At 39.0% G+C, this 17,230-nt stretch overlaps 1 protein-coding gene across 2 annotated transcripts; it reads left to right on the top strand.

Moving 5' to 3' along the window:
- The first annotated feature begins 1 nt into the window (after position 1).
- METTL6 (methyltransferase like 6) lies at positions 2-14,449 on the top strand. 2 transcript variants are annotated; one of them, XM_036218665.1, is made up of 6 exons: positions 2-140; positions 906-1,270; positions 1,982-2,116; positions 5,766-5,936; positions 10,666-10,807; positions 12,099-14,449. In XM_036218665.1, exons 2-6 carry the CDS (start codon positions 1,046-1,048, stop codon positions 12,278-12,280), a joined length of 855 nt encoding a protein of 284 aa, XP_036074558.1. In that variant the 5' UTR covers positions 2-140; positions 906-1,045; the 3' UTR covers positions 12,281-14,449. The 2 variants fall into 2 exon arrangements, with proteins under 2 accessions (XP_036074558.1, XP_036074559.1); XM_036218666.1 differs by having other exon boundaries at positions 27-140; positions 903-1,270.
- The last annotated feature ends 2,781 nt before the right edge of the window (positions 14,450-17,230 follow it).

Below are 17,230 nucleotides of genomic sequence, written 5' to 3'. Positions count from 1 at the left end.
GGCAATAGAATTCCGCCGGGATTCTGAAGTTCTGGACGCTGGTTTGTCCAGGCTCAGGGCTTTTCTCAGCGGCTCCCAAATTCTGCTTCCGAAGTCTGGACCTGCCTGAGGGCTGAATGCGCCCGACCCTACCTGTCCAGGTGAGTCTAGGAACTGATGACGGTGAGCCCAGAGCGCGGTGGGCTAGATTAACGCGGGTACGATAGCCAGTATGGCCGGCTCTCTGCAGGCCCTGGCAGCCTGGATGCCCTAGTTTACCCCCGTGTCCTGAGGCAGATGGACACTACGCCACGCGTCGCTATTTCTTTGTGCCGTGATGGCGGAGCGAGGGCCTCAGTTCCAGAAAGCGACGCCCTCTCTGGTCGGGAAACAGCTTCTTGTGAGTGAAATCAGAGACTCGGGTCATCCGGGCATAGTAGTTCCATCTTCCCCTGAAAAAAACTGAGTCTCCGAGCCTTGGGAAACGATGAGCCCACTTCTGTCTGGCAGTTGACCACCTACCTCCAGTTTGGGCAGCTGTTGTGGCTGTTAAGTCACCCCTTTCACAGGCACCGAAAGTTAATGAGTATTTTCTTTCCAGAGTTTCTCATTCAGTTCTTGGGAATGTCCTTTTTCTAAACTAAACCGATTTATTATAATAGATGACTTATTCTTGTTTGAATTAGACTTCGGCGCATGAGAGGCCTGGGCCACTTTGGAACGTAAGCCCCACGAAAGTAGGGACTTTGTCTTGGTCTTCTTTGTGACCTCTCCTCGTACAGTGGGCTGTATAGAGTCAGCACTAGTAAATGCTTGGTGAATTGAACTGTTGGGTGAGAGAATTATTCTAGAACCACTAACTCAGCGTCTTAAAGAAGTCTTCTAGAACCACTAATAAGAATCTCTTTCTTTTTCCTGGGAAGCAGGAGTGCTGCCTGAGGCTTGAACCCAACCTGAGGAACCACATCACATTTGCTTATATCTGCAGAATCAGCTCGGATTCCTCAAATTATTCAGGGATGGAGAATCTTCAGCAGTGTTAAATATACTACTGTCAACTTATGAGATGGCATCTTTGCAAAGGAAGGGGCTGCAGGCACGGATTCTCAGCTCTCAAGAAGAGGAGAAACTGAAAAGAGACCAAGTTTTAGTGTCTGACTTTAAACAACAAAAACTGGAAAAAGAGGCTCAGAAGAACTGGGACCTATTTTACAAAAGAAATAGTACTAATTTCTTCAAAGATAGACACTGGACCACTAGAGAGTTCGAGGAGCTCAGATCATGTAGGGAGGTAATGTTACACCTTATTTGAGCTGTTCTTCATTTAAAATGTTTAGAAGAGGAGTACTTTATTGCTTTTTAATGGAGGTATGAGGTAGAGAATTTATGAAGCCTGCCAGAATGCTTTGTACGTTAGAGAAAAATAAACTGGTTTCAAGTAGTTTTAGCAGTCCTTGGGTTGTATAATATATAGGAGAGAGAATTTTAATGGACATTTCTGTAATCTGAAAGTTGTAAATATTAAATTTGTACTGAATGACTTCAATGACAGTTTCAGATTCACAGTAATGATGATGATGAACACTTTACCATTGCCCTTTCCTAGAACTTCATATGCGTTCTATAATTTAAGCCTTCTAATAAGACTGTCAATTAGGCATTGATATTATCCCCACTTGCTGATGAAATTGAGGTACAAAGCTGTTTGAGTGATTTGTCCAATGACAGAACACAGGGGCAAGGGGAGGAGTCTGGGTTGAGTGCAGGTTTAGCCCCAGAGCCTGTTCTCCTAGCCATTATGCTATCTTCTCTCCATAACAAATTGCTCAATGTTGGACAACAAATTGATATATCAGTATTATCTTTCAGTAATCAGTTTACTTTTTTAATGTTTGCTTGAGGTGGCAGAGGCCTTGTCTTTCATTTCTGGACTTTTTTGTTTGGTTTGTTTCTTCATTATGCAAATGTATTGTGTTGTAACTTTGAGTTTCTCTTTCCTCAGTTTGAAAATCAAAAACTGACTATGCTTGAGGCTGGCTGTGGGGTTGGGAACTGTTTATTTCCGCTTTTAGAAGAAGATCCGAACATCTTTGCTTATGCTTGTGATTTTTCTCCAAGAGCAGTTGAATATGTCAAGGTTGGTGCACCATCCACGTATTCTGTTACGTTTGTTTTCTTAGACTTGTTTAACCTGCCCTCTGTACCCATTTGGCCAGTTCCAGTCCTCTCCCTGGAGCTAACCAGCTGTCATCACCATAAATGTAGTTTTCCTATTTACATACATGTATAGTAATTTAGTGATCACCAGCATTTTGCCTCATTTATTTTATAGACTTTTTTCTTTGCTGAACTTTCAGAGTTTTAGCATCCGTTAGATTTTTTTTTATCATTAGACTATTTAATAGTGGTATCACATTGTACTATATTGTTTTTGTCACACTATATCTTGCAGAGTTTTTCATTTTAGTAGATACAGATTTACCATATTTTATTTACCTATTGCAGTATTCCATAGAATGGATATACCATACTTTAACAATTACCTTGTTGATATTTATTTAAATTGTTACTAATTTTCTGCTCTTATAAGTAGAGTTAATGTAATCAGCCTTATGCACATGTTCCCCAAAACACATGTACATATTTCTCTATGATGAATAATGGAAGTAGAATTCCTTGGAGAAAGCATATACACATTTAAATTTTAATAGATAATGCCATTTCCTTCCAGAAAATTATACCAATTTACAATTTTACCAATAATATGAAGATAACTTTTTCTCCATACCTCAACATTTGATGTCAGTCTTTTATATCTCCCAATCTTATGGGCAAAATATAATGTCTCCATATTTTAATTTGTTCATTCCTTATAATCAGTGAAGTTGAAGTCTTTATAATATGCAAATAAGCATTAGTATTTTCCTTCCTGTGAGTTCATTTCACGTATATTTATCGAGAGCCTAATGTGTGCCAATCATTGTTCTAAGCACTGTGATTAAATAGTGAACAAAACACAAAGAACCCCAACTCACATGGAGCTTATATTATGAATTGTCTGTTCATAATCTTTTCCATTTTTTGGTTATTTTTTCTCATTTTTAGTATACATTCTGATTGTTACGTATGTTGCAAACGTTTCTTCTAGTTTATTCATCTTTTTTTATGATATTGTTCTATGACAGTATTTAAATTATGTCAAGTTTATTCATCTGTTCCTTTTGAGGTGCTAAGGTTTTATGTTTTGTTTAGGAGTTATAGAATCACCTGTATATTCTTTTTATACTTTTAGTTATTATGTTTTTTAATTTAGAACAATATTGGTCATTATTTCTTCAAGTATTTCTTCAGCTCTGTTCTCTCCTCTTTCTAAGAGTCCAGGTATATGTATGTTACGCCATTTGCTGTTGTACTGCAGCTTTTGGATGCTGTTTTGCTTTTTTGTTTTTTAAACTTTTTTCTTTACATTTTCAGCTAGTTCATTTCTATTGTCTCATCATCAAGTTCACCAATTCCTTCTTTGGCAATAAGCATTCTCCTTGATGAGCCTATCAAAAACATTCTTCATTTCTGTTATTCAGTTTTTGCTTTTTAGCATTTCCATTTGATTTTTTGTGTAGTCTCTACTGAAATTACTATCTGATCTTGCATGTTGTCCACTTTTTTCTATAGAGCCTTTAACATATTAATCATAGTTATTTTAAATGCCCAAACTTTTTGTTCCAACATCTGTGTCATATTTGAGTCTGGTTGTGATGGTTGCTTTTTCTTCAGACTGAGTTTTTTCTTGTGTTTTGGTATGCCTTGTACTTTTTTGTTGAGAGCCAGATTTGTTGTATAAGGCAGTGGATACTGACGTCATAAGGATTTGTAGTCTAGACAGAAGTTGGGCTGTTTGAGGTCTGCTGTTGCCATAGTAACCTGTGAGGTTTGCTGTTGCTATGGGCACCACAGACTTTAAACTCCTCTGGTGACAGTTTTTGTCTCTCCTCTTGGCTTCTCCTCTCCCTTTGTGCTGTTGCCCAGAAAGAGTCTGCTCTTGTGGCTTTTCCAGCTGCAGTCCACTATTGTTATTACTGGAGACTTGTCGGTAGGGTATGGGAGAAGGGATTGTTTGCTAATATTCTGATTTTCAGTTTTTGAACTGCATACCCGGCCTGTTTCTGTGGGGTGTGACCTTCTACTTCTCCAAGAATACAGCTGTATGAGGTATCCACCACTGCCCTCCTTTTCAGTGTTGAGGCCTTTCTTCGTGCAGTTAAGGCTAGATCTGGGCAGAGTCCTTCCCTTCCCCCAGTAGCAGTGATATTCCACCAGCTCCCTAAGGCTGCTGGCCTCAAATAACCTGTCCCTAGCAGGTTAAACCTTTTCTGTAAATGAGACAAGAAAGTCCAGCACCAGAAAGAACACCATCCTCTCTGTGAAAGCCTGGTAATGTTTCTGGTGAAACCCTTGCAAAAGGGTGAGAACATCCCTGTGACTTCAGCCCCCAGGAGCTTCACAATATAACACCCATATTCCAGCAGTCTGTCAGGTTTCTAGTTTTATCTTTCACTTTGGAGGCTTTTGCTTCAGGTAAGCAAATACTTTGGCCCTGTCTTTCCATGAAGGCACCTTTCTCTTTCCAGATTTTGGTTGTTCATTACTCTGTCCAGCCTTTTTTTGTTGTTTTAAGGATGGGAGCTATATCTTTCCACTGGTGTACATCTCTGTACTGGAAGTCCTTTAATTCATTTGGGTGGCCAGTCTTTTAATACAAATGGAAAGCTAACTCTTTGAACACACTAAATTAAATGAAAATTTCATTTTTTCTCCCTAATAATTGTTACCTTTATTATAGACATTCTTTTAATCTCATTGTCATCTTTGTCGTCTATCTTTGGTCATATCCAGTACTAAATTTTTTCTATATTTATGGGTCTGTTTTGAAATTCTATCCCAGTGATTTGTTTGTCTCCTTTCTCAAAGCACATAGTTTTAGTATTACATTTATAATGTTTTGTTGTCCAACAGTGTACCTTCTCCTTCATTGCTCTTCATTTTAAAGGTTGAGTTGGCTATTTCTAAAGATTTTTGCTTCTAGGTTAATTAGATTTGTCATGTTTCTAGAAATTTATTAGAATTCAGTTGAGATTGTCAGTGCAATGATAGGTAGAATTGACATCTTTTCACTATTGAATCTTCCCATCCAACCACTTTGTATGTCTGTCTTTATTTAGATCTTTATTTAAAGAAAAGTAATATTTTTCTTCAAAATGCTCTTAAATGTGTGTTTAAACACACCAACCAAAATGTACCAGGAACACACTTGTAGTTTTTAAAAAAAGAAAGAAAGTTAGGCTTATTTGTCTTTATGCATCAAGGGAAAATATAACCAGAAGAACTGTGGGAGCATCCCGGTAAGGGGAGCTGAAAGGACTTCTTGTAGGATTTAGTTTTGTAATGGATGATTCAAAGGAGGATTAAGGAAGCAGAGGCCAGTGTGGATTATCATCTTCCTGGAAATACATGCTTGTGAAATACTCAGTTTTAAGTAAGTAATAGACTGTCTCTCTTTAGTTAAAAATGAGTTGTTAAAATGAAATCTCATCCTCTCATAGCAACATTGAATATTACATGCTTTAATATATAAATGGTTCATTACTCAGTTTTACCCAGTAACAAACTGATCATTGATTTCTGTGCAGTAGTACACAGTGGAAACAGGATCTCCTTCTGAGGCTCTATATTTCTGTATCAACATGGATGTTGTATTAAAATTCCTTTGTGTTTTTTTCCCTTTCTAGCAAAATCCTTCATATAACACAGAAAGATGCAAGGTATTCCAGTGTGACCTAACTAAAGATGACCTTCTGGAACATGTGCCCCCAGAGTCTGTGGATGTCGTCATGTTGATATTTGTGCTCTCTGCTGTTCACCCTGATAAGATGCACCTTGTCTTACAAAACATTTATAAGGTTAGTGATTTGGAGCCTGCACCTGAGGGTTGGACATCCTGGTCTTGTTTACCTTCCCTTTGAGGCCCGTGTACCATCTAAGTTCAGAGTCCCTATTCTCACTTTGAAGGCTATATTTTCAGTGTACAGAAAGGGATACTCCTGCATAAAACATCCATCCGAAGCTTTCGTTTGTCTGGTGGCCATTGCTCCTCTTCAGGCCAGCCTTGGAGCAAGGATGGTTTTTCAGTTACCTGGAATCTGAGGAGTCCTGCTGTAAAATAAGGGGAAGTGTGATTCAGTGGTCAACAGCATACAGTCTAGAGTGCCTAGAGTCAAAATCTGGCTTTTCTATTTAGGCAAGTTCTATTACCTCTCTGAGCCTCAATTTCATTACCTCAATGTTGAAATAATAGTTCCTAGATCTTAGGATTTAAGGTAGATTATATGAGATATGAATAAAGCACTTAACACAATGCCTGGAACGTGGAAAGTGCTCTTTCAGTCAGCCATTGTTGTTGTTACTGCCATCGCTCTTAGAATGGGAAGAACCCAAACTGCTGTGGCCACCAGGAGGATGCTGTAGCACTCGGAAAGTAAAGTGTCACTTGTAAGTCATGTGACTCAAAATAAGCCACCTCATCTTCCTTCCCTGGGCCTCAATTTCCTTGTCAGTAAAATGGAGATGTGTCTCACTGACAGAGTTATTTTGAGATGCAAGTAGGATCATATATGACGATGCTTTGTAAAACTACAGTAACAGCTCTCTTACCTATACAATTGGTATTGGTGTTGATTAATTTAAAAATCAGCTAAATAAAAAAAAATTAGCTAAATCAAGAAATCATAAAAAATCGTAAATTCTTACCTGAGACATTTTTATTATAACTTAAAATATATTAGTATTCATTTATCACTTTTGATATAAAGCCAAGGCCTCTTCTTTGAGTTTGGAGCCATTTATCATCCTGACACGAAGCATACATACGATAGAGTTTTGGCTTCTTTAAAAGTGGAGCGAGAACTTAAAAATAATTGGAAAGTAATGTGAGGGCAGATTCTTTTATATTTTTACCCAGATTTCCACAGTTGATTCTCCCATACCAATTAAATAGCAGTTTGTTCAGTGCTTCTTTATCAAATCTTTCCAAAGTATTCAACCTACTTTTCATAGAAAATAAAAATGGCTTCTGTTCACATTCATTGCATTGTTTATATACTCATATATAATTATAAATCTAAGTACAGCTGGCACAAGCAAGTTTGGGAACACACGTAAGTGACCAGTGAGTGAGCATGCAGCTTACTTGGGGGGCACTAAACTGCAAGTGTGCATCTAAAAAGCCTGTAAACCTCATCTGTTCAGCGAGTCGTGGGCTTCAGTCAGTCATAGGCTCCCTGCTTTACAAAGGGAGAGAAGGGCATTCAGTGAGTTGAGAAGCAGATGTTAGGTAAGGGTGCTTCTATGTATTTAGAGCTATACTTTAAAATTTAACCCCAATTTTAATTGTTTTAATAGAGTAGTAAGGTAGAAATTTCAAGACACTGGAAACGTGTTAGGGATAATAATTCTCACTTAAAACAATATTATTATTAAATTCAGATGTCGTCACATTGGTTTTAGCCCTCCTCATGTGAGGTTTTTTAAGGTTTTTTCTAACCTTTTTCCCTGCCCCTGGTATGTGAGCAGATGAGAACCCAACATTTACCAATAAATAATCATGGAACTTAAGCTGCTAAAGAGAAGAAAAGGCATCAGGGAAGAGACAGTAGGATCACCTGATTTGAAGGTCCTGGTGAGGGTAAAGGATTAATAAAAATGGTGAACTGGACAGCTGAAAAGATGGTGGGGGTGGTCAGGGAGTGATACCGAGGGTACGGAGGATTATACTTTTTAGTGTTGACAAGGTTTAAGTAGAGTAGAGGACAAGATCTTTGGAAAAGAAGCTCAAGTCATTAAGAAACCAGCATACTTGGAAAGATAATCCACAAGTATATTGAAATTGACTAGAATTAAGAATGGAGCAGTGTTAAGAATGAGACTAAACCAGAAGATAACGTTCATCACGAAATGAAGGGAAGTGGCCGTGGAACTAAAAGACAGCACTAACCAAAAGGGATAGTGGGTGATATCTGATGACTGGAGATTCAGATCTGGAGCATTTAGGGAGGAGAAAGGAGAATGCACAGAAAATAGCAATGAGGAGCAAGGAGGACAGCAGCTCGGTCTTCAAGCGCAGTGGTACAAGGGTAATGGGAGAAAAATCAGCCATGACTTGAGTGCTTGCAGGGAAAACAGTATCGTCAGGTCAGTCAGGTTTCTTTGAGCACAAGAAAGAAGGGAACATTAAGAAGAGGTTGTGGATACTTGTGATTCCACTTATGAAGTGTTTCAGGTTTTAGAGAGGAGTAGAAATTAGGATAGAATAAGGAATATCAGGAACTTTATGGGGATGTGGGTGCCCACCACCAGTACTTGTATTCAGCATTGTACTGTTTTCATCATTGTGCTGGAGGTCCTAGTCAGCTCAAAATGACAAGAAGAGAAAAGGTTTAAGGATGAGAAATAAACAAAACTCATTATTTGCAGATAATATAATTGTCTAATTAGAAAATATTAAAAGAATTATAAAAGCTGTTGTAGATCTAATTACTCCAAGATGTTAACACCAGAGAAATTTAAAAACTACATTATTTTTAACTGAAAGTTGAATTCCCTAATTTTTGGAATAGAATGATAAAGTAAAAATGGACCAAATTTGTCATTGGAAGATCTGGATTTGGTCTGCCTTGTGCCACTGACTTGCCTTGAAACCTCAGGCAAGTAACTTTTACTCTTAGCCTTACTTACTTTAAAGTGGGCATAATAGACTTGGTCTACCCAATTCTTGGAGTTGTTGGGAGAATGAAAGAACCTAACATTGAAAAATGCCAGGTTAACTATACAGTGCCGTGATCAAGAGGCATTAGTATCATTATTATTTTACAGACGAGAAAACATATACAGAGGGATGGAATTACTTGCTCAAGGTCATTCAACTAGTTAATGGAAGAACTGGGATATGAATCAAGATTCCCAAAGTTGATTGGAAACTGAGTGAGTGTTCTTTCCACTGTCCCATGTAGTATTTCCTTCCTTCTGAAATGGAAGAATAAGTCTTTCTCACATGAGTTAATTTTTTCAGAATTTCCCCTTCTCAATTAATCAGATTTTAAAACTTACCATTTCTAACCAAGGTAAGAATATTTTTATAGAAGAAGCTTTTTACCGACAATATTTAAAATGCATGCTAGAATTGATAAAAATTATTAAATGAGAAAATCTGCTAGCACACTTGCAAATATTATGGACAGTCTTTCATATTCTGTTCAGAAAGAGGAAATACATGAAACTACATTTAAAAAATCTATTATAATAACATGTCATATGTTTTAAAAATCATCTTGTTGCTGCGATGGGTCAGAATAAGATTTAATAAAATTAGAGCCTCCTTTAAAGTCCACTCTTATTTAGTAGTGTTAATGCAGTTTGAAAGAATTTTCACATAACAAGCAAGTGTCCCGATCAAATATGTGGTAGCTGAAGGAAACTGGACTTTGGGTGGTAAACACACAATAGAATATACAAATGTCAAATTACAATCTACACCTGAAAATTATATAATTGTACTAACCAATGTTACCCCAATAAACTTAATAAAAATACACACACACACACACACACACACACACACACACACAAGTGTCGTCCCAAGGCATCTCACTTTTCACTCCGGAAAGCATATGCAATATGCTTTGTAAAATAGAGGAAGTAACACCCACAGCCTGTTGATGTTTTCAGTTTTTGAGACATCTACCCTGTGACACATGTATCTGGAAGGCTCTAGTGTGGGACTCCTGTCTGGGCCTCACACTGATCCCTTTCCCTAAACAGCTGCAATGGCCTGAAGATCCGCTCCTCCTCACATCAAGGAGTGCAGCACAGCTTGAAGTTATTTCGCCCCGCGTATCCTCTTTTCTCGTTGGTAGTGTGAATGAAATTGGAATGATACCCCACACATACACCTGCCAGGGCAAATAAATATTTCTGATTCTATCATATGCTTTTTGACCCAAATGTGAGTCCTGCCTCCCCCACTAACTAGCTGATATGTGATCATAGGCAGATCACCTCTTCTGTCATCAGTTTCCTTATCTCACATGAGGACAGTAAACACATTCCTTCCTCCTAGAATTAGATGAAGATCTGATGAGATCACATGTGGTAAGCTGTACAGTGCCAGGCATATGTCAGTTATTAGCCTGACGGGCAAGCTATACATAATTGTAGCACAGTGAAACCAGAACTGAGGCTCAGAATGAGGAAAGCTAGCCAGAATCAGTAAAAAGCCAAAATGACATTTTTGTAAGAGACAGTTTGACTACAAGATCATGTACTAGGAAATGACTAATAAATGCTTTAATGAGGATAAGACTGTTGTTTTGTTTAATGTCATTAACATTTTAATTGTATGACACTGGACCTTCCAGTGTGTTCCTATAAGTGCTCAAGAGGTTTCCCTCTACTGTGTGACTATACCTTTGATTAGCAGACCCTTTTTCCTTCGTATTAGGGGTATTTCAGTCTGGCCCCATTTTATAATTATCATAAGTATAAGTTAATATAATCCTGAAATCACATTTTTATTTTATGGTAAGCTTTACTTGACTGGGTTCCCCCAGAGTTATATGCAGCCTGTTTTTCTTGCAGGTATTAAAACCAGGCAAAAATGTCTTGTTTCGCGACTATGGGCTATATGATCATGCCATGCTGAGGTTTAAAGCCGGCAGCAAACTTGGAGAAAACTTTTATGTTAGACAAGATGGAACCAGATCGTATTTTTTTACTGATGGTAAGATTAAAGGAATCTGTCTGTATCACTGTAATACTGGGGGAAGCCGGGGGTGGCAGTACTTAGCACGCAGGCATGAGACCCTGGAATAAGCTCTCTGACATATGCCATTTACCTAGCACCTGGAATAACATAGACACAGCCCCTGGCCGTGGTAAGCTAGCTCACAAACCTCTTATGGTGACAATGTCTAGTTAGCCTGGATTAATGGACAGGCTCAGACACACTAGGTGAATGCTATACCAGGATCTATGCTGGAAAGGGGGGAGGGCAACTCAGAATCTTCACTTTGTTCAGTCAAAAATAAAGCAAATAGGACAGTGTAAAGCCCTGAGATTACTTTCCCAGGTCACAAAGGCAAGAAACATTTTTCTGTAAAAGTGATTGGATCTGTTTTTAAATGCATGAATTTGCTAGAGGGAGTTCCTTAAAAAGTAATTTTTTATAAAAACATCCAAGTGCCATACATTATGCCAATGTTTTAGGTATTTTGAACATTAGTTTTAAGCCTTCTTAATTATATGGACCATAAAATAATTACCTCTTAAGCTTTGTTTCTTACAAACTTTAGTATTTCTTGAAATACTGTTTTGGATTCCAAAATGAAACGAAATATGATTGATTACCATTGAAATCGTAAAATAAAAATGTCAAGTAAAAATTTTAAATTTGTTTTAATGTTTCTGTTTCTAATTAAACCAGTTGTAAATAATTGAGAAGATGCAATAATAGCTGCAAAGCGCTTCAGAGCACAGTCTTTGGAATAAGCCCTTAATCAGAGTCTTTATTTTTGCTACATAGCCATTTATTCCATTTGTTTCACTTAAAGTGTAGTGATATATTATTTGGGTTAAATTTTCCTTAGGGTATATCATCATTAGGTGATTCCCTGCCTCCCCCCCTCCCCCCAACTCTGGTCACAGATTTTCCTTCTTCATATTAGGATAGATGAGGTGCTTGAGGTAAACAAATTGAACACATGTAGACTTCATATAAATATAGCCAGTTGGAATTTTATTTCTTTTTACTCAGACATTTGTATTTGGGGGACTTATAATAGGGCACCGTGGGTATTTTCTAGGTTGTCCTTGAACTTTTCTGATTAAATTTTAGGTGGGGATTTTTATTTGGGTGTAACATGATGAGAAGTAGGAGTGTTACTTTACAAAACAAAATCTCTAAAGTTTAGCATTGAAATTTTCATTACATTAAAAAAACCTGTCTCAGCCCTCCAGTCCTCCTCATCACCGCAAAGCAAATACCAAGTGGTGTTGATCTGCATGTCTTACAGAATTCCTGGCCCAGCTCTTTGTGGACACAGGTTATGAAGAAGTGGTGAACGAGTATGTCTTTCGGGAAACAGTGAATAAAAAAGAAGGCCTGTGTGTGCCAAGAGTTTTCCTTCAGAGCAAATTCCGAAAGTCTCCGAAGAACCCAACTCCTGCGACACTGGACGTGGGTCAAAAGTCCTGACCTTTCACAAAGTTGCATTTGTGAAGGAGGATAATTTAAAGCCACACTTTTTATTTAGTGTATTCTTATATTTTAACTTTTTTAAATGAGTATGTTTAATTTTTGTATTAAAAAGTAGCAAGTGTGTGTTTATGTGTGTGTGTGTGTTATAGAAATGCAAAAGCAAATAGAATTGCATAGCCCGAAAAGTTTTACAGTATAACATAATTTAGCCATGTTGACTAAAAGCCCCCAGAGGAAAGCAGAAGGACCCAGAAGCACTTAAAGAGATCTTTGTCATTACTGATGTGATTCTGTAAATGTGCCTCCAGGCAGCATGTCAGACAACCCTGTAAAAAATGAGGCCAAATAGACTAAAATAACACATCCACATGTATTTTTAGCCTGAAGGACTGTTCCCTTTTTCCCGGCGTCTCATATTTGCCCATTTTCTCTGCTTCAGTTAATTTATGTTCCTTTTCAAGACCAGTGTTCCACAAATACCACTTATGCTATGTCATAGGAACCCACTGTGGTGCTCTGCCTAATTCTGAGACCCTGTATAGTTGGTCCAGTCCCTGGCCACACTGCCCCAAGAAAGGAGAAGACCACCACCTATCCCCACCATCTGCCTTCTGTCTCTGTTTTTTCTTTTCTTTTTCTTTTTTCTTTTTTCCTTTTTTGGGCAGAGAGCTGTTTATGAGAGCATCTGTCTTGAGCACATTAGCTGGACTGCGTGTGCAGCAAGCTAGGGCCCTTCAACATCAACTACACCTGAAGAGGAGGGTTCCTAGTGGAGCGGGGCTGGATGATACTCAGCCATTTTGTACAACTAGAATAAATCCTGGCTCCTGGTGAGAAGAGGGACAGGCAGAGGGTCTCGGCTTGCTTGCCAGGTGTCCTAACTGCCATCACTCCTCGAGTACTTGGGGTAGGGGAAGCAAGAGGAGCCCTTATCTCTTGCTGGTCTGTTGCATTATGTATTCTCTCCCCCTCTTTCCAGATGGCTATACTAGGTGAAAGCAAAACTGATAACAGTACCAAGTTTTCTCTTTGCAGTGTTTTTATTTTTCTTCGAAATTAACTTGTAAAGAAAATGTACTTATAGGATAGATGCTCACAGGCATTAAAGAAAGTCAAACTCTGCCCCAGAGCAGTTTGTTAGGGGAGAGCCAGCACCAGGCCAAGGCTCCCCACTTCCAGTCCAAGGCTCTCCTCCACGCCCCCTTCGCCGAATGAATCCCACACCAGCTCTAGCCCCAGAACTGCCTACTGCCTCCACAGAACTCTTTCACCTGCTTCCTCCATTAGGCCTGACCAATGTCACTTGGATTTTAGTGGCCAAGCTGGATAAAAACGGAATACTTAACAGTAGAAAATGGGCAATGTGGTACAGTAGGATAAGTGTGGGCTTTTGCCATCAGAAGTCATTTGGAATTGTGACCTCATCACTTACCCTGTTTGAACCTCAGATTCTTCATTTGTAAAATGGGGATAGGTGTACTGAGTTGTGCACATAGAAGTTGCTGATCCAGGACAGACAATCTGCCCAAGAGACAGGAGTCGCCTTCTGAAGAAAGCTGAACAGGCTAACAAGGACCCCGGCCATAAGAAAAGGCCCCTCCACCTTTGCCAGTATTTGGCTGAGAGGACGTCTGTGAATGAGACTAACAGTTTCCTCCGAACACAACTTGGCATTGTCTCCAGTGACAGTAGCAATTCCTACCCCATAAAGGAAAACTTGCAAAAATTTTCACTTGGGATATTTAAAGTGAGCAAGATAATCTCTCAGTGACCCCACTTTAAAATATATTGGTTGTAAAATATACTTCTAGTTAGATGAATGAGGTAACAGTCCATCAGGGTTTTAGCTATGAGCCAGTGAATCGGATTAAGAAACAACAAAAACGCTGAGCATTATAAAAACATGGCTTCAGTGCCACTGCCTCAATGTCCCTATGTTTATTTTCCCTAAGCACACCTCCATTATTGCACCCTATAGTAAGACAACAGAGGAGAAGAGTCTCCCACAATTTGGGTGCCCAGGGACCCAAGAAAGCAAGAGTACAGTTTAGTAGCAAAACTCCATAACAGCATTTGTTGAATTGTAGACTACAGAGAGTCAACCGAAATTACCTTGTCTTTATACAAAACAGCCCCAGAAAGTTAGTGGGTACTGGTTAGCAGTACCATAGAAAATAGCATGAATACCAATAGTATGGTGTATATAGCACATACACAGTATATTATACTACACAGTATATGCCCTATGCTGTATATTTCTCCTGAATTTTTTATATATACTGCATAATATATAGTACTATATACACACTGCATACGATGATATTAATGAATTATAGGATTTGAAGTATGAACGTCTGGGTTCAAGTTCAAGACTTACTGAATTCAAGTCTCCAACTTCTCTGAGCCTCTGTCTTCACATCTCTGAGGCTGATATCCTACTACCTACAGCACCGGGCTGCTGCCAGGATTAAATGAGACCATGTGCAAGGGTTTTGTTTACTACAAAGTGCCAGTCAAGTTCCAGTTATTTCTATTACTTTGTATTCCCCAAGAAAATAGCCTCTCTCATGATTATTATTAACTCCAAATTCCTTCCAGAGGGCTGTCATTTTTAAATCTTGGTATCCTTGAAAGGGCCCAGGATTTGGATGCGTCACCGCAAGGTGGCGGTAGATACCAACTATGCCCATTGGCTTCAACTCCCATCTTAACTACAGTCTATATAATGCGTCCATTTTTATTGTCATTGAAGAGGAAGGAAAATGCTCACAGATGTGTTTTCTAGGTTGACTTTAGCTCAGCTTAAGATCAATGTTGGCCTCACTGTGGAGATAAGAAATCAAGGGAGATTTTATCTAGCCTTCAATCTACTTTACTTACTGAAGGCAGTTTGCTCTCAACTAAATTTAAGCAACATTTTAGGCAATAGGCTCTGAAGGTGTCTGAAAGTGTCCCCGTGCCCCAGGCACACTGGGAAATATAACTATATGCTGGACACCAATCAAGGATCCTAAAGTCTTTTTCTTGTGGGTAAATAAAATATCCCTTTACACCTTCCTCATCCTTACATGATTCTGTGGATTCATGTTTTACTGTTGCTCAGGATTAAGGTGAAGCAAGAGAAAGGACTACAGCATGGGTACTTGTTTGCCTCACATATTATTCATAGTTATCTTTAATAGGATTTGGTTCCCTATTTCACAGCTGTCAGTAAATGAAGGGGAAATTGTGAAATGTCCCGTATACCAAGAGAGTGTTTGGTAGGACGATGTTTCCTGTTGCGGAGAAAATATTTAATATAATCTTAAATCAGCTCTGCTACTGAAACCGAAAGTTCCATTAAAAATAAAATTAGCTATTTTTTTTTTTTAACATTTCCTTTCTACCCTTCTTAAATGTATAGCATTTCATTGAGTAGTGTTGAATAGGTACGAGGCACAGGGCACTGTGGGGTCACTCTGGCGGGAGCACAGGACTGGGGAAAGAGAACAGTGTGGGCACATCCTGAGAGGCAGGGAAACAGCCCCGGCCATATCTTTACTAAACCAAAGTAAAATGGCTAGGAAACCAAACATAAACACTCAGAACACCAGAGGAAAGAAAAAGAGGGAAAAAGGCTATGGAAAACCCAAATGTGGTAACTGTCACCATCGTTTGGAAAGGATATTTTCACATTTTTCCAGTAGAGGTATCATATGCTTAGGTCTGGGGCAAAGCCGTAGAGATGAGAGTGTGATACATAGCTCCTTTAGAGTATCTTTCCAAGCATGTCTAAATCTATAAGGAAAATATCAAGACAGCAAAATGTGTCCATTCCCAGAGGAAATACAACAGCTAATGAAGTGGACAAAATGGTCAAGTCTAAATAGAAGTAGTTATAAATTAAATTGAGATTCCCTTTTTGGACTATCAAATAGGGTTAAAATGATAATATTCAATGCTGATAAAGGTGTAGAGAGACTATGGAGGTACAGAAAGAGATTATGGAGGTACAGAAAGTACAGTTTCTCTAAAATAGCACTATCCTCTAGAACTTTATGATAAGATGGAAATGTTCTCTGTCTGCATTGTTCAATATGGTAGCTATACACAACATGTGGCTATTACGGACTAAGCCTAGGGGCCAGTGCAACAGAGGACCTCATTTTTAAACTGCATTTAAATTTAAATATAATTAGCCACATAGGGCTAAGCAGCTACCATATTGGACAGCATAGGGCAAGAGCATAAGTAAGCATTCTGTAGCAAATCCCATAAGCCTATACATAATCTTTGATCCAGTAATCCCATGTATAGGAATCCAATTTAAGGAATTAACCAGAGAGGTATACACAAGATTTCATCCAAAAACTATTTAGAACAATGAAAAGATGGCAACAGCTCAGATGTTTAAAAATAGGTTGAGAGAGAGAAAAAAAATAGTGTAGATGATAGCGGTTCTATTCATCCCTCTGGCAACCAAATCAAAGTTGTGCCAGAAACAAGTAGCAGCAGCAAGGAAAAATCATCCGAAATCTAGAGGAACAAGCCATACAACTACAGAGAAATCCAAGAAAGCACCCTGCAATGGCAGAAGGTAGGACAGGGCTAGGACACGGGGCTGCCCGAGTGGAGTGGCTGAGACAGAGAATGTAGTAGTGGCAGACACCTCTTAAAGGGGCCATGTCTGCGAGCAGATTTTCGCAATGACAGACCTGCTCTCTCTGAGCACCAGTGCCCATTCAGCTGCGCGTTGGGGGCACCAGGGACTTACAGAGAGGCATTTTTGGAGTGAGGGCCAAGGCAAGACTCGCTCGGTATAGAAGTGCCGGCAGTATCCATTGTTCCATGTTGAGTCCTGCCCTCTTCCAGTGCTCTGGACACAGCTTCGCCATAGCTGTGATGTCATGAAACTGGATAACAGAGGTCGCTCAGCCCAGAGGATTCCCTGAAACCCCACCTCCCCCA

Source organism: Rousettus aegyptiacus, unplaced genomic scaffold, assembly GCF_014176215.1.
Source record: "Rousettus aegyptiacus isolate mRouAeg1 unplaced genomic scaffold, mRouAeg1.p scaffold_m13_p_4, whole genome shotgun sequence".
In the NCBI taxonomy this organism is placed as follows: Eukaryota; Metazoa; Chordata; class Mammalia; order Chiroptera; family Pteropodidae; genus Rousettus; species Rousettus aegyptiacus.
This window is presented reverse-complemented; position numbering and strand designations above follow the sequence as displayed.

Coding starts and splice junctions, on each gene's coding strand:
- METTL6 (XM_036218665.1), top strand. CDS start 1,046: ATGGCATCTTTGCAAAGGAAGGGGCTGCAGGCACGGATTCTCAGCTCT. Junction 1,271..1,981: donor AGCTCAGATCATGTAGGGAG/GTAATGTTACAC, acceptor CTCTTTCCTCAG/TTTGAAAATCAAAAACTGAC. Junction 5,937..10,665: donor TCTTACAAAACATTTATAAG/GTTAGTGATTTG, acceptor TTTTTCTTGCAG/GTATTAAAACCAGGCAAAAA.